The sequence below is a fragment of the Pseudorca crassidens genome, chromosome 1 (genome assembly GCF_039906515.1).
Source record: "Pseudorca crassidens isolate mPseCra1 chromosome 1, mPseCra1.hap1, whole genome shotgun sequence".
Taxonomy (NCBI): Eukaryota; Metazoa; Chordata; class Mammalia; order Artiodactyla; family Delphinidae; genus Pseudorca; species Pseudorca crassidens.
The window spans coordinates 36566758-36583203 of NC_090296.1; the positions used below are offsets into that span (position 1 = coordinate 36566758).

Consider the following 16446-nt stretch of genomic DNA (forward strand, 5'->3'; position numbering starts at 1 on the left):
TTCAAGTTTCCTACTAGCTTTACAAGTGGCTGATCTACTACCTTTACTGTATGCTTGCTTTTACCAATGAGATTTTTCCTTTCATAATTTTCATATCTCTAGTTGTGGTCTTTTCTTTTATGCTTAGGGAAGTCCCTGTAACATTTCTTGTAAAGCCTGTTTAGCTTTAGCTTTTGCTTGTCTGTAAAACTCTTTCTCTCTCTTTCAAATTCGAATGGTAGCCTTGTGGGGTAAAGTATTCTTGGTTGTAGGTTTTTTCCTTTCATCACTTTGAATATATCATGCCACTCTCTTCTGACCTGCAAAGTTTCTGCTGAAAAGTCAACTGACAGTCTTATGGGAGTTCCCTTGTACATAACTAGTTGCTTTTCTCTTGCTGCTTTTAAGATTTTCTCTTTATCTTTATTTTTTGTCATTTTAATTACAATGTGTCTTGGTGTAGACCTCTTTGGGTTGATCTTGTTTGGAACTTTCTGTGCTTCCTGGACCTGGATGTCTGTTTCCTTTCCCAGGTTAGGGAAATTTTTGGCTATTCTTGTTTTAAATAAGTTCCCTACCCCTTTCTGTCTCTCTTTTCCCTATGAGATCCCTATAATGTAAATGTTGGTATGCTTTTGTTGTCCCAGAGGTCTCTTAAACTGTCCTCACTTTTTAAATTCTTCTCTTTTTTTTGTTCAGCTTGGGTGATTTCCACTACTCTGTCTTCCAGTTTGTTGATCTGTTCTTCTGCATCATTTAATCTACTGTTGATCCCTTCTAGTGTATTTTTTACTTCAATGATTAATTATTGCATTCCTCAGCTCTGTTTGGTTCTTCTTTACCCTTTCTCTTTGTTAAGTCTGCCACTGTGTTCATCAATTTTTCTCCCGAGTTCATTCAGCATCTTTATGATCATTACCTTGAACCCTTTATTGGGTAGACTGCTCATCACTTTGCTTAGCTCTCCTTCTGGGGTTTGTTCCTTCATTTGAAACACGTTCCTTTGTCACCTCATTTTGCCTAATTCTCTGTGTTTATTTGTATGTATTAGGCAAGTCAGTTATGTCTCTCGTTCTTGGAGAAGTGACCTTATGTAAGAGATGTCCTATGGGGCCCAGCTACATACTCCCCTCTGGTCACCAGAGCTAAGGGTGCCTTGTATGTGGGCTGAGTGGGCACTTCTGTTGTGGTGGGGTCAACTACTGTGGGCATGCTGGTAGGTAGGGCTAGTTCCCATCCCAGTTGGCTGCCAGGTCCTGCCTCATGTGGAGGCTGCTAGCTGTTGGTAGGTGGGTCTGGGTCCTGACACAGCTGGCTACATGGCCTGGGAAGTCCCAGGGCCAGTGCCAGTCCACTGGTGGCTTGGGCTGGGTCCTGGTGTGCCTGTTTGCAGGCCCGCAAGTCCTAGGTTTGGTCTTGTGTTGCTGGTGGGCAGTGCTGGGTCCCAGTATGGCTGGCTGTGGGGTTTGGGGATCCCAGTACTGGTGCTAATCAACTAGTGGGCATGTAAGCCCCTGGTTCTAACAGGCTAGAAGGAGGACTCCAAAATGTTGTTTGCCAGCACCAGGGTCCCTGTGGTAGAATGAGCTTCCCACTGCCTGCTGCCAGTATATGTGTCCCCAGGGGGAGTCCCAGTTGCCTCCTACCTCTCTAGGAGGCTCCAACCTGCTTTCAAATTTGGTCATTGAGCTTTTCCTTTAGAATATAAACATCATGATTAAACTTCATTTAAATTTTTAGTTTAGAATTTGTGATAACTGAGACTTGTCTCCCTTAACCCCCATAAGCACCATCTTAACAAATAATGGTGACAGAAAACCATTCTAATAAATTTATGAAAGCAAATTCCTTGTAGATGTCCACCAACTAATATTGTGGTAGTCCTGAGAAGATATGTGTTAAAAAATATTAAAACAGGATGTGTTTAAAAAGTCTACTATATGTTCAAATGATTCTACTCTGAATTAGAGGTTTAATTATACTCTAGTATAGAGTGAATAAATTTTCTCAGTGCATGAGACAGATCAGAGTTAAGTTGTAAACTTTCAGAAGTTACATGCAAAGGGGATAGTTATTGTACCTACTTTATATAATTTTTTAAGAATTAAATAAATTAAGCAATGTAAAGTGCTTAGAAGAGTATCTGACATGTAGTAAATGCTCAATAAATCATTAACTGTGATTGTTAAACATTCTTTCCCCATATATTCACCTGGTTTTATCTCTTACTTCCCTCTTAGATCTCTGCTCAAATGCTGCCTTATTAGTGAGGAGTTTGGCAATCCCTAACCCTTGTACTTGCTTAATTTTTCTCTATGGCTCTTACTATCACTGAACATAATATATATTTACTGTTTATTTACTGTCTGCATTCATTCCCCACCTCCATCATCCCTAACTAGAATGTAAGCTCTATAAAGAGAGGTATTTCATCTGCTTTGTTCACTCTATTATTCTCAGCACCTAGAAGAGAATCTGGAATATAATACAAGGTCAATAAATATTTGTTGAAAGAATAATAGTTCCTATTTATAAGCCCTGAGGCAGCAGGAGTCAGCTTACATGTCTTTTTCCCACACAGTATTTCCCAAAGGTTAGGACTATGCCTTATTTTCCTTTGCATCACAGCATCTAGCACTCCACACAATGCTATGTGGATGAATACATGAACAAGTTAGTGCTACCTATGTCTGGGACGTTTTCCTAATTCCCTAACAGCTGCTTCAGATTTCTCTTCATTCCACAACCTCCAAGGCGTTTTCTCTCATAGCCTCTAGTAATGACTGTGAAGAAAAAGTCTCTGAGCACTGTTTCAGTGATTGGTATTCAGTGTTCAGATCCATTTGGCCTCATTATTTTTGACATTTTGCCCTCCTCAACTTTGAATCAGGGAGATGAAGGAAATGTCACATTTGTTCTGAAAAGAAAACCACCAAAAAAACTTTTAATGTGATTCCTGTGAAGATGCAGATCCAGTCATGGGACAGAAACAGAAACAAATAAATATGAAAAGGCTGGAGGGTGGAGGAGGGGGGAAATCGTTAAAACACACCAGTACAGGTTTTATCCTAGAATAAAGACTAACTCTGTCAGCATGGTTTGGGTGCTCAGTGAAACAAACACAAGAGGGATCCTTTTACTGAGAAGTGATGGGAACATTATGCCCTTCCTAACTTAAAGGCCTCTTCCTGGAACCAAACCAAAAGGTCACCTAAGTTCCTCAGGCCTTATCTCTATATGCAAAAGATAGTTTGATGAAGGATACTGAGTGTTGAAAAACAGAAACAAAGTGAGTAATGAGGGAAGGAGATTTTGTACTTCCAATAATGAGCATGAAACTTTCCACACAAACATGCTTCTTTCTTGTCTTACGCCTACAAGTATGCCAGCAGAAGTCTTCCACTGTGAGGCTGCAGAGATTGGCAATGATTAAAAAAAATATTTTTTTCTTCTTCCATCTTGCAAAAATTTATTTTTTATCTCACCCACAAAGTTGTAACTTGAAAGTATAAACTAACATCAAATTTTCTTTTGTGAGGTCTTTCTCCAGACAGGGGGATACTCCTCTTCTTGACTTCACTACCTAGTATACAACTCCTTCAGGACAATTATATAATGACACTGATTATTTGTTACCCGTATACCGCCTACCAGTTGGATACGCCCTGAGATAAGGAGCCACATATTATCTTTTATTTCTTTGTGTATTCCTAATGCCCTGTAACTGTCTAGCATATTAGATGTAGTTCAAAAAAATAGTGAAGAACTTTACCACTATTGCTGATTCTTCATTTCACATGGCAACCAAATGCTTTACAACAACTTTTAAACAAATTTCCTTACCTCTATTCATTTAAATGAACCTAATTTTAGGAAGAGCTTGTCCAGCATTTTTGATAAAGAGCAAACTAAATATGTAAATATTTAATCTGAGAGATTTTTAATGGCTTGTTTTTTCTCCTGTTTCACTCCTAAACCCAGTCTCCACTATCTTAGAATACAATGCTGGATAGACAACTTTAATAGTTCTTACTTCTTTGCCAAAGATTCTGTGATTTAAACACTCTAACAGTGAACTACCTAAGAGAGAGATCTCCACATTATCAGCAGCTGTCACAGTCACTAGGATGCTGGTGCTAAAATCTCGTGAATGAACTCAGTCTTAATCTAGAGAGACCTGAGGTGTAATACTAAGCAACAAAGCATTAACTACTAATCTTGACCCCTTTTACAAAGAATAAGCTAGTCAGAAAAATGGTTTCTTCTCTAACTGTACGAATACTATGCCTCATTTAAGTTTAATTCTCCATCTCTTCACCCTCTTGAAGCAGAAAAGTCTTATAATCACCTTGGATTCTATATACCTTGTTGAAAAATTAATTCATGCTTTGGTTTCCTAAAACAATAACAGAAGTTTTATGATTTGCTTAGGTATCAAAACCAATCTTGAGAGGTCAAAAGCAGAATTAATTCAGAGTGGAAAAAACTTTCAAGTAAAATAATGAAGGAGAAAAACGGTATTTAAATTCCTGAGAAAATCCTTAAAATGACTCAGAAAACCAAAGAATTTCCAAAGAAGAAAAAAATATGCACAAAATGCTATTGCTACATTTATAACAAAATGCTATTGCTACATTTATAAATGCTATTGCTACATTTATAGCCTGGAATACCATGGGGAGAGGAGTTACTAGCTTCTGACCACACACACATACACAAAAGAAAAAATCAAGTTTTACAGTTCTTACAATCCAAGTAGATACTACTGCCATCTGTACTATAAGGGTTGCTTGGTGTAAAAATATCATGCTGTGCTATGGATCACAGCTGTAAAATATTCATATCCTTTTATGTAACTACTTCCAAGTCCAGAAATCTAGATTAAGGAAATAATATGGATAATTTCAGGCATACCTCATAGCACTGGAAATTGGAAATAACCTGTCGAATATTAAGGGAATGGTCAAGTAAGCAATGGCATTTCCATTCAGTGGATATGTAGTCACTAAAAAAAGAGATTTACAATGACTTTTTTTAGCAACCTGGGAAAAGGGATCTAGTGCTGTATTAAGTAACAAAAGAGTTCAAATTATATAGAATATGATCAACTACACAAATGTATAACTACATAAATGACTGAAGGGAATATGTTGATATTTAAATAGTTGTTGCCACTGAGTAATGAGACTGTGGGTAATATTTTTTCCTTGCTTGTATACTTACCAACTCCATATTTTCTAATGAGCATGAATTATTTTGCCAGTCAAGGGAAAAACTTATGATGCATTCAAGAACAAGTCAAAGAGTAAATAAAGTAATACTTTAACATTTTTTCAACTAAGCTACAAATTCAGTCTGATATTTTAAAATGAAGGATTAAGATGAACTATTTCTACTTTGTTTCTCTCTAATAGGTCTGTAATATCAAACTGGAAAAATATCTGTGAAAATTTTTTCTTGTTTTATGTCCAAATGTTCATTTAATCCCTAACTCTTATACTTAAACAAGAATTATAAGTATATAACTTGGCTTATGTTTTGCTGATGAATTTCTTGGTCTTTTGTTTGTTTGTGCGCATGCACACCTGCGTGCGTGTGTGTGTGTGTGTGTGTGTGTGTGTGTGTGTGTGAGAGAGAGAGAGAGAGTGTCTGTGTGTATAATCAATAGAGGGAGCCTTAAAGAAAAAGCAATTTATATCAGGTTAATTTAGATTCTTACGAGGTAGAAATAGGGTTTAAATGATTATCCAGTGATATGGATAAATACCTGCATTATAGTATTCATTCCAGATTTGTTTTTCTTCCCAACCCCCATTTGTGACATAAAAGAGGGATTGAGAAATAAATTAATTAAAAGTCAAAAAGGTCAAATGATAATTGCTAATAAAATGTTTTCAAACAGATAGGACTGAAATGAACATAATTCAATACTTACTGGGCACTTACTAGAACTAGGTATAGTTTCTAAAGTGCTTATAACCTAGTGAGGGAGACAGAAGTAAGCAAGTGCTAAATACTAAGAGGAATGCACAGAGGAGAACCACTTAGTCAAGGATTCAGGGATGATTTCTGGAGTACATAGTATTACTCTATAGTAGCACTACTCATACTGTATTGTAACTGTCCATTCCCCTACTAGATTGGGAATTCCTTGAGAGCAGAGAGTGTCTTGCTTATCATGGAATCCCCACCACCTAGCACAGTGCCTGAAATACAGGCAGGCAGGCTCAATACAGCTCAGTACAAGTTGGCAGTCCTTATTATTTCACTTACAAAACTCATCTTTTGATTTTTTGCCTTTTTAAAAAATATAATTTCCAAATTCCAGAAATTTTTATAAGATGAAAACTTACATCTTACACATGGTCTCAGTCGCCTGTGATTGTTGGTGAAGATAGTAAGAGCAAAAGGGCAAGCACCTGGTGTGTTTTATTGCTAACAGTCTTGTGAGTTGGTTAGTATGATGGACTAAGTGTTTGTGTCCCCCCAGAATTCATATGTTTAAGCCCTAACCCCCAATGTGATAATATTTTGAGGTGGGGCCTTTGGGAGGTACTTAGGGTTAAATAAGGTCATGAGGGTAGGACCCTCATGATGGAATTAGTGCCCTTCCTTACAAGAAGAGACACCATTAAGCTTGCTCTCTCCCTTCCAAGCACATAAAGGTCATGTGAGTATATAATGAGATGACTGCTGCCTACAAGTCAAGAGAAGGGGTTTCAGAATGAAATCTACACCTTGCTGGCACCTCACATATGCTTTGATCATAATAACAGTTGCACAAGTACACAGTTGTTTGAATTTAAAACCCCCAATAATCAGTAATAACATTCATTGTAACAAGAATCACAAGTCATGGGAATTAAGGATTCCTTTCAACTGAAAAGAGATGGTTCACTCTAGAATCATTAGTTCATCTAACTTACTTTGTTTTTGCCTCCTTTAATAAAGAAGGGTCATCTGTGGCCAAATATACTCTTTTTTTATCCACTTGCATTCTGCGAGCAAGAAGCTGAAAATGTTCTTCAACATGTACCATGTATTCCTCAATGGGGTGGAAGGCTGCTTCTGTTCCCACTTTGTCTGTGCGTCTGACATGGACTCTGTGGGGGCAGAGGGAGAAAGTCAGATTCTGCTGATAATGTTCTGATCCACTGAGTACTTTTAGGGTACTCAGCTTTATACCCCTATTCATGGTGGCATTATGGACATTTTAAACCAATTTTTCTTTCATTTTCACCATTAGAAAAAATAAAACCAATATTTAAAAAAATTCAAACATATATTTGCATATTAATACAAGGGGAATTAGAAAAAATAAGTTAAGTCTTTGAAGAATGCTTTCTTATAAAGAGAAAGTAATTGGCATAATAAGGAATAAATGGGAGATTCCAGAATTAGACCGCATATAAGGCAGCAAATACCAACCAGCCTTCCAGAAAAAACTGGATATAATTTTTAATATAGTTGACAATAAAGGATGCCAAGATTCACAGTTGTTATTACGGAACATTAAATATATCATTTGTAATGTTTTGATGCCAAGTTTTCTTTTTCTTCATTTTATCCTGTACTGTCACTGTAATGCCAGCTTGTTGAATTTAAAGTTGTGCAAGGAAAACTCAGACCTGTATGGATTCTTCCTATAGCACAGTCAAGGCAAGGCAAACCTTTTAAGAGTTCTTACTATTTTAAGTTCATGGAGCCATGCCAGCCTTTTTGTTGTAGGCATAATGAATTTCCTTTCCCGGCTTTTTACTCTATCAAACACAAGCAGATACTGATCTCATCTGTCCTATTTAAGGAAAGCTCCAAAACTGTAAAACTGGGGACACAGATTTACATTGTCCTGCACTGAATAAGGCATTGACTTCCAACAGTATTTTAATGAAAACAGGAACAATAGTTAGAGTTTGTTTTCATAAGTTAAAACACTACTTAAATTTGCTCTTCCCACATCTCCCCTCTTCCCAAATTACTAAACCACTATTCATATGTTGGAAAAGAAAAAAGGTAGATTTGTTTCCTTTAGGTCACAATATGTGGGCATGTCTTAAGTCAAGCCTAGGGCCAGCTTTTTATTATGTATCTGGAGTGAGGGTTTAACTTCACTGGAGTTACTCTGACATCTTTGTGGCTGTTCTTTCCTTTGCATTTCAGTTGATAGTCCAGATGTGAATACTATCGTATGAACACCTATCGTATCATCTTTTCCTTCCCACGTTCTTCTTAGTCACTGGTTCTCTCAGGAAATTTGGAATTGTTCACTGTGCTCCATGGAGATGAGATAGGGCAGAAAGAACAATTCCACTGAATTTCAATGAAAAGTTTCATGAGAAGAAACACTATTTGAAACTCTGATTTTACTGTGTTCTTGTTTTAGCTCTACTATTTAGAACAGGGGTCAGTAACTTCTATACATATGAAGACTAAGAAACAGGGAAGAAATGGGGTAGGAGTATGAAAATAAAGATAAAAACAAAGGAGAGCTATAACAAGAAGGAAAAATCAAAGGAAGAGGAGCATTTGACATAGTGGCAGAGTACTACTAAGCAATTTTCTCAATTTTCCAAGTATTCCTGAAATTAGGCCTAGACCAATAATTTGAGAGAGGACCTTAATGGAATTTTTATGAAGAATCAGAATGTTAGGCCTGTGAAGGATATTAGAAGTCATTTGGTTTAATGTAACTCTTTCATCTGACAGTTAAAGAAACTGATGTCTCTGAAGATATTTCAGGGAACAAAATGACAATATAAGGCAAAGGGAGGCTGGTTTCTTTCACATACATTTTAACCCAGTCTTTACAAAAGTAAAAGTTATTTGTGTACTTGCCTGATTTTCACTATCTATCAAAGCTCCTCCAGGGCAAGGAATCTGGTTTTATTTATTCCCAATTGCACCAAACACAACAAATGAATGGATGATAGGCAGACACAAAAATCTAACTGTTTAGTATATTGTAAGTAGAAACCTTAGATACTACTATCTAACCTAGCATTTTCTTTTGTTTTGTTTTGTTTTAATAAATGAAAAAAGAGTGACAATTAATGAAGGCCCAGAATGACCAAGTAAGTTGTCCAAAGTCACATAACTTGTTAGTGGTGGAAGCCAGATTGGACCCCCAGATTCTTGAACTCTAATGCACCCCTCTTTCATTACAGCACACTACTTAAGTGTGCAAATAACTTAGCTGTCTGTGGTACTTCAAGTTTCTATATTTGGCCAATTCTCAATGTGGTGGATACTCCATGAAAAATTAATAAGGGTAGTTTTCTGGTACGTAAAACGACAGGAAGGCCAGACAAAGTTAAGCAGGTGTAAGTCCTGGTTTTGCCTTTATAAACCCTGGAACTTTGGGAAGAGATTTTCTTTCCTTAGTTTCCTCACCTGTAAAATGGTTATCTCTGTCCACATCACAGGATTGTGTTACAGAATCAATGGGATAATGCAGTTGAAGTTACTTTGGTAATGTAACTACTATAATGTATCTTTCTCCATCTTCCAAGATCCTGTTCAAACACTGCAGCTATGAAGCCTTTCTTGGTCCTTTCTTGGGAAATGGAAGTGCATTTCCCCTCCCTCGACCTCTCATAAAACTTTTTATGCTTTCTCTCAGGGCATTTATCACATTCTGCTCATATAATGTTAGTTGTGTAAGTCTCTTTTCCCATGGACTGTGAGGAGTTAGAAGGATCCATTAAAAAAAATTTAACCTCTGTCCCCCACAGTAGCAAGTATTCAATAAACATTCTGCAGATAAGTGAATGAATCAACACATGTATTAATATTAACCAATAGCTGACTTTATTACAAACAATAGAAGCTGCAGAATGCCATAGTCTAGCCTACAAATCTATTTTCAGGAATTACTTAAGCATCATCAGTCTCTCTGAAAGGTAATAATATTTTACAGTGTATTTTTTCCCACAGAACTAAAATCCTTTTTCATCCTTATATTATCACATCATCATTTTTAGGGCACGTATTGCCTTCCCTATTTTACAGATGGAAAAAAAATCAAAGCTCAATAATACTATTATTAAGTAACTTGGCCCAGAATTAGGGAAAATCCAGGAATATTACTGAGGTCACTTAACTCTCAGTCTAGTATTCTTCCCATTAGGCCAAGAACATTTCCCGTGGTGTGAAATCTGGCATCAGGACCCAGGAAAACTCCTTACTCCACAACTTTTTATGTATGGGTATAGGAGCACATGCTTGTGAGCAAAGATGCTCTTTTGGATTTTTTTTTGCTTCCAGGATTTCCTGATATATCTCCCTTAACATAAGCATGAGACTGTACATACATACATGATAACTCCCAAGTGGGCCAAGAGATAACTTTAAACAATAATTTTAACATTATCTTACATTACTAATGATATCTTTATTCTCAAAGTAGCTTTCAAAACAAAAAAGAAAACAGAACATCAAAAATGCAAAAGAATCACCAGTGGCAATTAATGAAATCCAAGAATAAGGTGCAATAGAAAAGCTATAAGTATGAGAGCTTCATCTCGTAACCCTGTTAGAGTAAGACAGGAGTCATGTATAGCATCTAAAATACTCCCAACAAAATAAGATTTTGCTGGTTTCCCCAGGAGAGACTGTTAATTTCAGAAACATGGTTTTATATATTTGTTGAATGAATAAATGAACAAATGATTAAGGGTGACTAAATTATGATGACTCAGCTGTTCTAAATGAACAAAGGAAGAATAATCTCCCTGTGGCCTAAGGTGAACTCTGGAACCTCTGTTTTTGGGTGGGGCTATGAAAATCACGCTATATCTTGTAAAGTTCACACTGTATTGTAAAGGTATGTATCCCTGCTACTACACATCCCTTTTAGGAGGAACAAATCAGGTTCTTACCCAATAACTGGATGTTTGAAGCCTAGCTTCTTGGTGGCCTCTTCTATTTCTTTTTCCAGCCAAGGTTGTGGGCGGATCAAGTATTTGACAAACTGGGACACCCACCACACTGCAGGATCACCATGGACTCGTACAAGTCGATCTGCAAGGTCTTCTGGTACAGCCAGGGGTAAATATGGAGGACGAGGATGAAGACTGTCTACAATGGGGAGCTCAACCACCTGAACATTTTTGTCCTTTACTTCACCTGAGGGAATATCAAAACGTATCATCACCACATTGTATTCCTTGTACAACTACCATTTGACAAGAACTCACTCTGGGTGCTTTTATCTTCACAGAAACTCTAAAGAAGTAATATAATTTTCATTTTACAGAGGAAGTTAAGTAACTTGCCCTAGATACCAGAGTAAAAGTGACAGAGCTGAATTTCACATTCAGGTTGGTCTGCCCCTCAAGTTCATGGCCTTTTCTTTTCTATCATAATGTGCTGCCATATCAACACTTCATACCCCAGATAACAATGGTATCCATTTTTCTAGATTCCATATATATACGTTAATATATGGTACTCTTTTTTCTCTTTCTGACTTACTTCACTCTGTATGACAGACTCTAGGTCCATCCACATCACTACAAATGACTCAATTTCGTTCCTTTTTATGGCTGAGTAATAGAGGGGTGGGATGGGGAGGGTGGGAGGGAGGCTCAAGAGGGAGGGGATATATGTATACATATAGCTGATTCACTTTGTTGTACAGCAGAAACTAATACAACATTGTAAAGCAATTATAATCCAATAAAGATAAAAAAAAAAAAAAGAATGGTATCCGGCACTCAAAGCATCTAATCAGAGAATAACCATATCGCCAGTGGACATGGCTCCCTAGGCAAAGGTTCTGTTTTTTATACTTGTTTTTTAAAAATTTTTATTGGAGTACAGTTGATTTACAATGTTGTGTTACTTCTGCTGTTCAGAGAAGGACAAATATTGTATGATATCACTTATATGTGGAACCTATAATTGTTGTTTTTGAATTAGACATAGTGTTCTCAAAACTTCCAGCTTGCCATTATAGCAAATGGCTCTTGCATACTTTCATGACAGACCACAATGACTCTAGAGATATCTAAAGATCACAATTTTAAGGCAAGCATCTCTCTCTTTTGAAGAAAAAAATTTGATAGTTCTAAAGTATTTTTTTTTTCTTGGCCAAAATTAGACCTATTATATTCTCAATGATGATGAATAGAATCTGTGTTGATTGTTTACCTGGATATTTTAAATTTAAAGTTAGAACAGAGATAGAGAATTTCTGTAGATGACGACTGGTTTAAAAACCCAACTTCTATATACCATTAATGTTACTGCTGTTCTATCAACTTTATAATGCAATGAGAACAAACCAAAATGTGATAGCATCCTTAGAGTTTACGTCACATACTGAAGACCACATGGTAATAACTAGAAAACACAAAGATATCAGGCAGAAAGATTTCACAAATGTAAAACGTACTGACTTAAATTTTCAATAACAAAAAGTATTAACCTGAACATACAAAATAACTCCAGTTAAGATGTTGTCATTGTGCATAATAAATTAGAATCACAGTTAAACACTGGACTGTCAAAGGAAGAATGTACTTGTAGAGAACAGACCTAGAATATGTTTAAAATGTATCCACCAGAATGAAGCACAGTCCTTAAATTCTGTTTTTCTACATATATGAAAAGTATTTTAAAATAAATTACATGATCTGGGTATGTGATCACTCAAACCAATTGCATAGTTATTAGAAAGTCAGTATAACTAAGAATTAAAAACTTCTGGTTAATATTCTCTCTCTCTCTGATATATAAAACTCATTTCAGGAGTCTTAGAACAAAGCCCTTGAAACATGACATTTGTTGAGGGAATAAATGGGAATAAACAAATTTACCGCCAGTATTTCAGTTGTCTAGCATGCCAGTTAAGAAAGAGTTGGGCCCCTTTATCAGATGAGAAACTGTAATTAAGAGTGTGTGGGGAAAGAATGAGCTGCATTTTAAATTAATCTCTAATAGTCTCCCTAAGGCAAGGAAAATTGGGGTGCTTTCCCTGATGTGGAGATGATAAGTAGTACATGTATGAGAGAGGAAAAAATAAGGAAGAAAGGTAGCTCTTTTTTTTTATAAAAAACAAAGAGGGAAAGAAAGAAAGATCCTAGCTTCTCATATACAACCATAAACAAAAGCAAAATTAGTACGGCTACCTTCTTTTTGTGATTACTTCCTGAAAAGGTTATTCTAAATGTTCCATGTAACTAGCTCCAAACTTCATTCATGTGAAAGTATTACCTTCTAATTGTCCTAAGACCTCAAACTTCTGTACAGCTAGCCCTATTGACTATTTCATTTCAGAAGTGAAAACTATGCTTGTACCTTCAAGACACAGAACTCAGTTTATTTTTATTGACTCTTTTATTCATTCATTCATTCAAATATTTACTGAATACTACTATGTCAAACTCTGTACTAGGCAGAGTATAGAGTGATGACATGGTTCCTGCCTGTCAAGATTTCCAGTTCAAAAACCTCACCCAGAACTAGACTGCTTTTGGTGAAAGAAAAACAAACAAAATAAAACAAACCATCATCACCAACAAACATGCTACCCAAAACATATCGATACTCAGCTGCCTAGTAAAATATTAAGAAAGGGGTATTCATATTTATAAATGAAAAGAACTGTCACAGCATGAAAGTTTAGCCTCCTCAATAATGATACATTTCAAAATGAAAGATAATTACATAGTACACACTATGTTAGAAGGTCTTTTCTTTTACTTGGTTTACCACATAACATTTTTCATTCTATTGGAATATACATTCAAAAGAATTTAAATCTGGAAGAGATCCTAGAGATAATCTTACTCAGTGTTTTCTAAACTTCAGTCATTTAAGTACCACCTTTGTAATTCTCCCCATATCCATATACCATCTGTACTATTTAATGTTTTAAAAATTCACTTTTTAAAACTTAAATTGATTTATTTTATAGATGGTAATTAAAAATATAACTTCACTAAAAACAAACCATGTTATTAAACTCTATACAGATACTATTGCTTATAAAGAGTTCTGAGCTCAAGTCAGATTTTTTTTTTTTTTTTTTGGCGGTACGCGGGCCTCTCGCTGTTGTGGCCTCTCCCGTTGCGGAGCACAGGCTCCGGACACGCAGGCTCAGCGGCCACAGCTCACGGGCCCAGCCGCTCCGCGGCATGTGGGATCCTCCCGGACCGGGGCACGAACCCGTGTCCCCTGAATCGGCAGGCGGACTCTCAACCACTGCGCCACCAGGGAAGCCCTCAAGTCAGATTTATATTAAAAAAGATTATTAGTGAGGTTTTAAGGGGTGATAATTGCCTCTCCCTTTATATCTCCTATGAGTTTGAAACCAAATGAAAAGCAGAGAGAGGAATAAAAAGGCAATCAAAATATCAGCTTGATTACCAATAAAGATGAACTGGAGAACACAGTTTTGTGTTCTGGATTGATGGTCTCATGGGTTTCCTAATAGTTCCCACCCAGTCCTAAGCAGAGTTTGTCAACAAAGGCCTTCTATGCACATGGTGGAGGAGGAGCGTGTCTTCTGAGAATGCGCCACACCACGAGATGAGCCAGAAAGGGCTTGACCTCACATGTTTGGTTCTTCCTCTTAACTCACCAGTTGTATAACACAGGACTTTCCTTCCAAGTAGAGGTGAAATGAGGTAGACAGAGCAAAAAAGCACTTCTGTACTTTTCCCTTCTAAGGAATGGAATTAACTTCGCTTCTATAGAGATTTTTGAGGAATAAACGATCCACAGTATCTGCCCCCGCCTACCTCCATCCCCAAACAACTATCCAGTGTTAAAGAACTATTAAAGATATCTTGATATCAAATTGAGACTGATATAATCAGAAAGACTGAACAAGGAATAACTCTCTCAGGTATGAGATTCAATGTTCATTTTAATGTTTTATCAGAAAACCACCTGACATTATCACATATGCCACCTAAAGTCACCTCTAGTAATCTGTGTGGTAGGTTTCAGAATTTGGGAAACACAGATTTAATTAAACTGCCTCATTTTCCAGAAGAAATAGACTAAGAGAGGTTAAGAGAACTTCTCAACGGTAATACAGCTAATGATCAGACTCTAGTGTTTACTCCACTACTTGTATTACCTTCTGCTTTCTGGAACATAAATTTTTAAAAAGCATTTAAGTATGGCCCTATTGACCAATCAAGAGTGCCCTGCCACTCTAAGAGGACTCTAGTGTTGGTTAAAAAAAAAAAAAGCACTGCATCAACCTTCTAGCAAGAGAATGTTTCAGATGTACAAATCATACATAAGTCAGTACTATTCATCTGTAAAGAATCAGTGCAAACTAGCCTGGGCATTACACAACTGACTGCCCAGTTCAACTCGAATTGATTCGGTCATTACTAATTATCTCATATTCAAGACTACCTCTCTTGTGGATAATCCTCTTTTATCAGGTCATTTGCTGAGGGCAGCTCTGGCAGGAGCATAGGTAGCTCTTTGAAAGGGATGATCTCCACAGTTACAGGCAAGTACCTTTAGAAGAGCCCTCTTCCCTGCTAGTCAATTCATGAGAGTCTCATTTAAAAGCATTACTCTGTCATCATTTCATGTAACATTAAGTCAGAGACACCAGCCCTGCAGCTAGTCAATTAGAATTATTAGTCTTCCAAAGACTCAATAGAAAGGGCTTGAGAAGCTTAATATCCACCATAAATGAATGGGTTCTGCTATAATGAAAAATGTTTCAAGGATAGAAAGATTTTGGGTCCCAGTGCATACGATTTCTTCTGTATTTACTGTCTTGTTGTGAGAGAAGCAGCACTCAGGAGGGGGAACTCTCCTAAAAACAGAATTCATAGAGCTCAGAATTGTCAAGGCAGAGAGGTTTGGAATAGGGTTGCCAGTTGAGAGAAATCTTCAATAAGACATCACTATCTAGAACTTAAATTCACTTGGTGGGAGGAGGGGGTTATTAGTAACTTATCTGAAAGTTCTGATATTCTATCATCACTAACTTGACCAAAATTCTGTGCTATACTGAAAGTACAGAATAGCAGTACATTGTCTAAACTAGTAATACTTCCTGCTCATATTACAGCAAGGAATTTGTATGATTAAATTATATCCACAAAGACTATCTGGACTTTTGGGATTTACATTTTCTTGCCACTGTGTGGCCAAATATGACTGACTAAATTCTCACTCAACTCTCTGAGACTTGTTAGAGAAGGCAAGAGTAAAAGACCGAAAGTTAACTAGCGTGGTGAGACCTCTAGAGGCACGGGGGAGCGTTCTTGATTTTACTTGATTTATAGATGGCCATTTAAAAAAAAAAAAAAAAATCACATAAATGTGTGAGCTCTGTTCTTTTGGATTTTAACATGATGACATTAATATTTATATCCTCATTTAATGACTGAGCTCTGTTCTCATTTAAAATATGAAGGAAAGATACACTATTAAAAAGTGAACATCTGGGCTACTTTCCTTTTGTTTTACAACCACTGATAGCGGCTG

At 36.7% G+C, this 16446-nt stretch overlaps 1 protein-coding gene across 10 annotated transcripts in view; it reads right to left on the reverse strand.

Annotated features, from left to right (window-relative positions):
• Positions 1 to 16446, reverse strand: part of FUT8 (fucosyltransferase 8) — a 324684-nt gene that overhangs the window by 11892 nt on the left and 296346 nt on the right. For all 10 annotated transcript variants that reach the window (XM_067733076.1, XM_067733024.1, XM_067733084.1 and 7 more), the window contains 2 exons: positions 10857 to 11103; positions 6906 to 7082 (listed from right to left, as the gene is read on the reverse strand). In XM_067733076.1, the coding sequence (XP_067589177.1) occupies positions 6906 to 7082; positions 10857 to 11103 (424 nt within the window). The remainder of the gene's footprint in view (positions 1 to 6905; positions 7083 to 10856; positions 11104 to 16446) is intronic.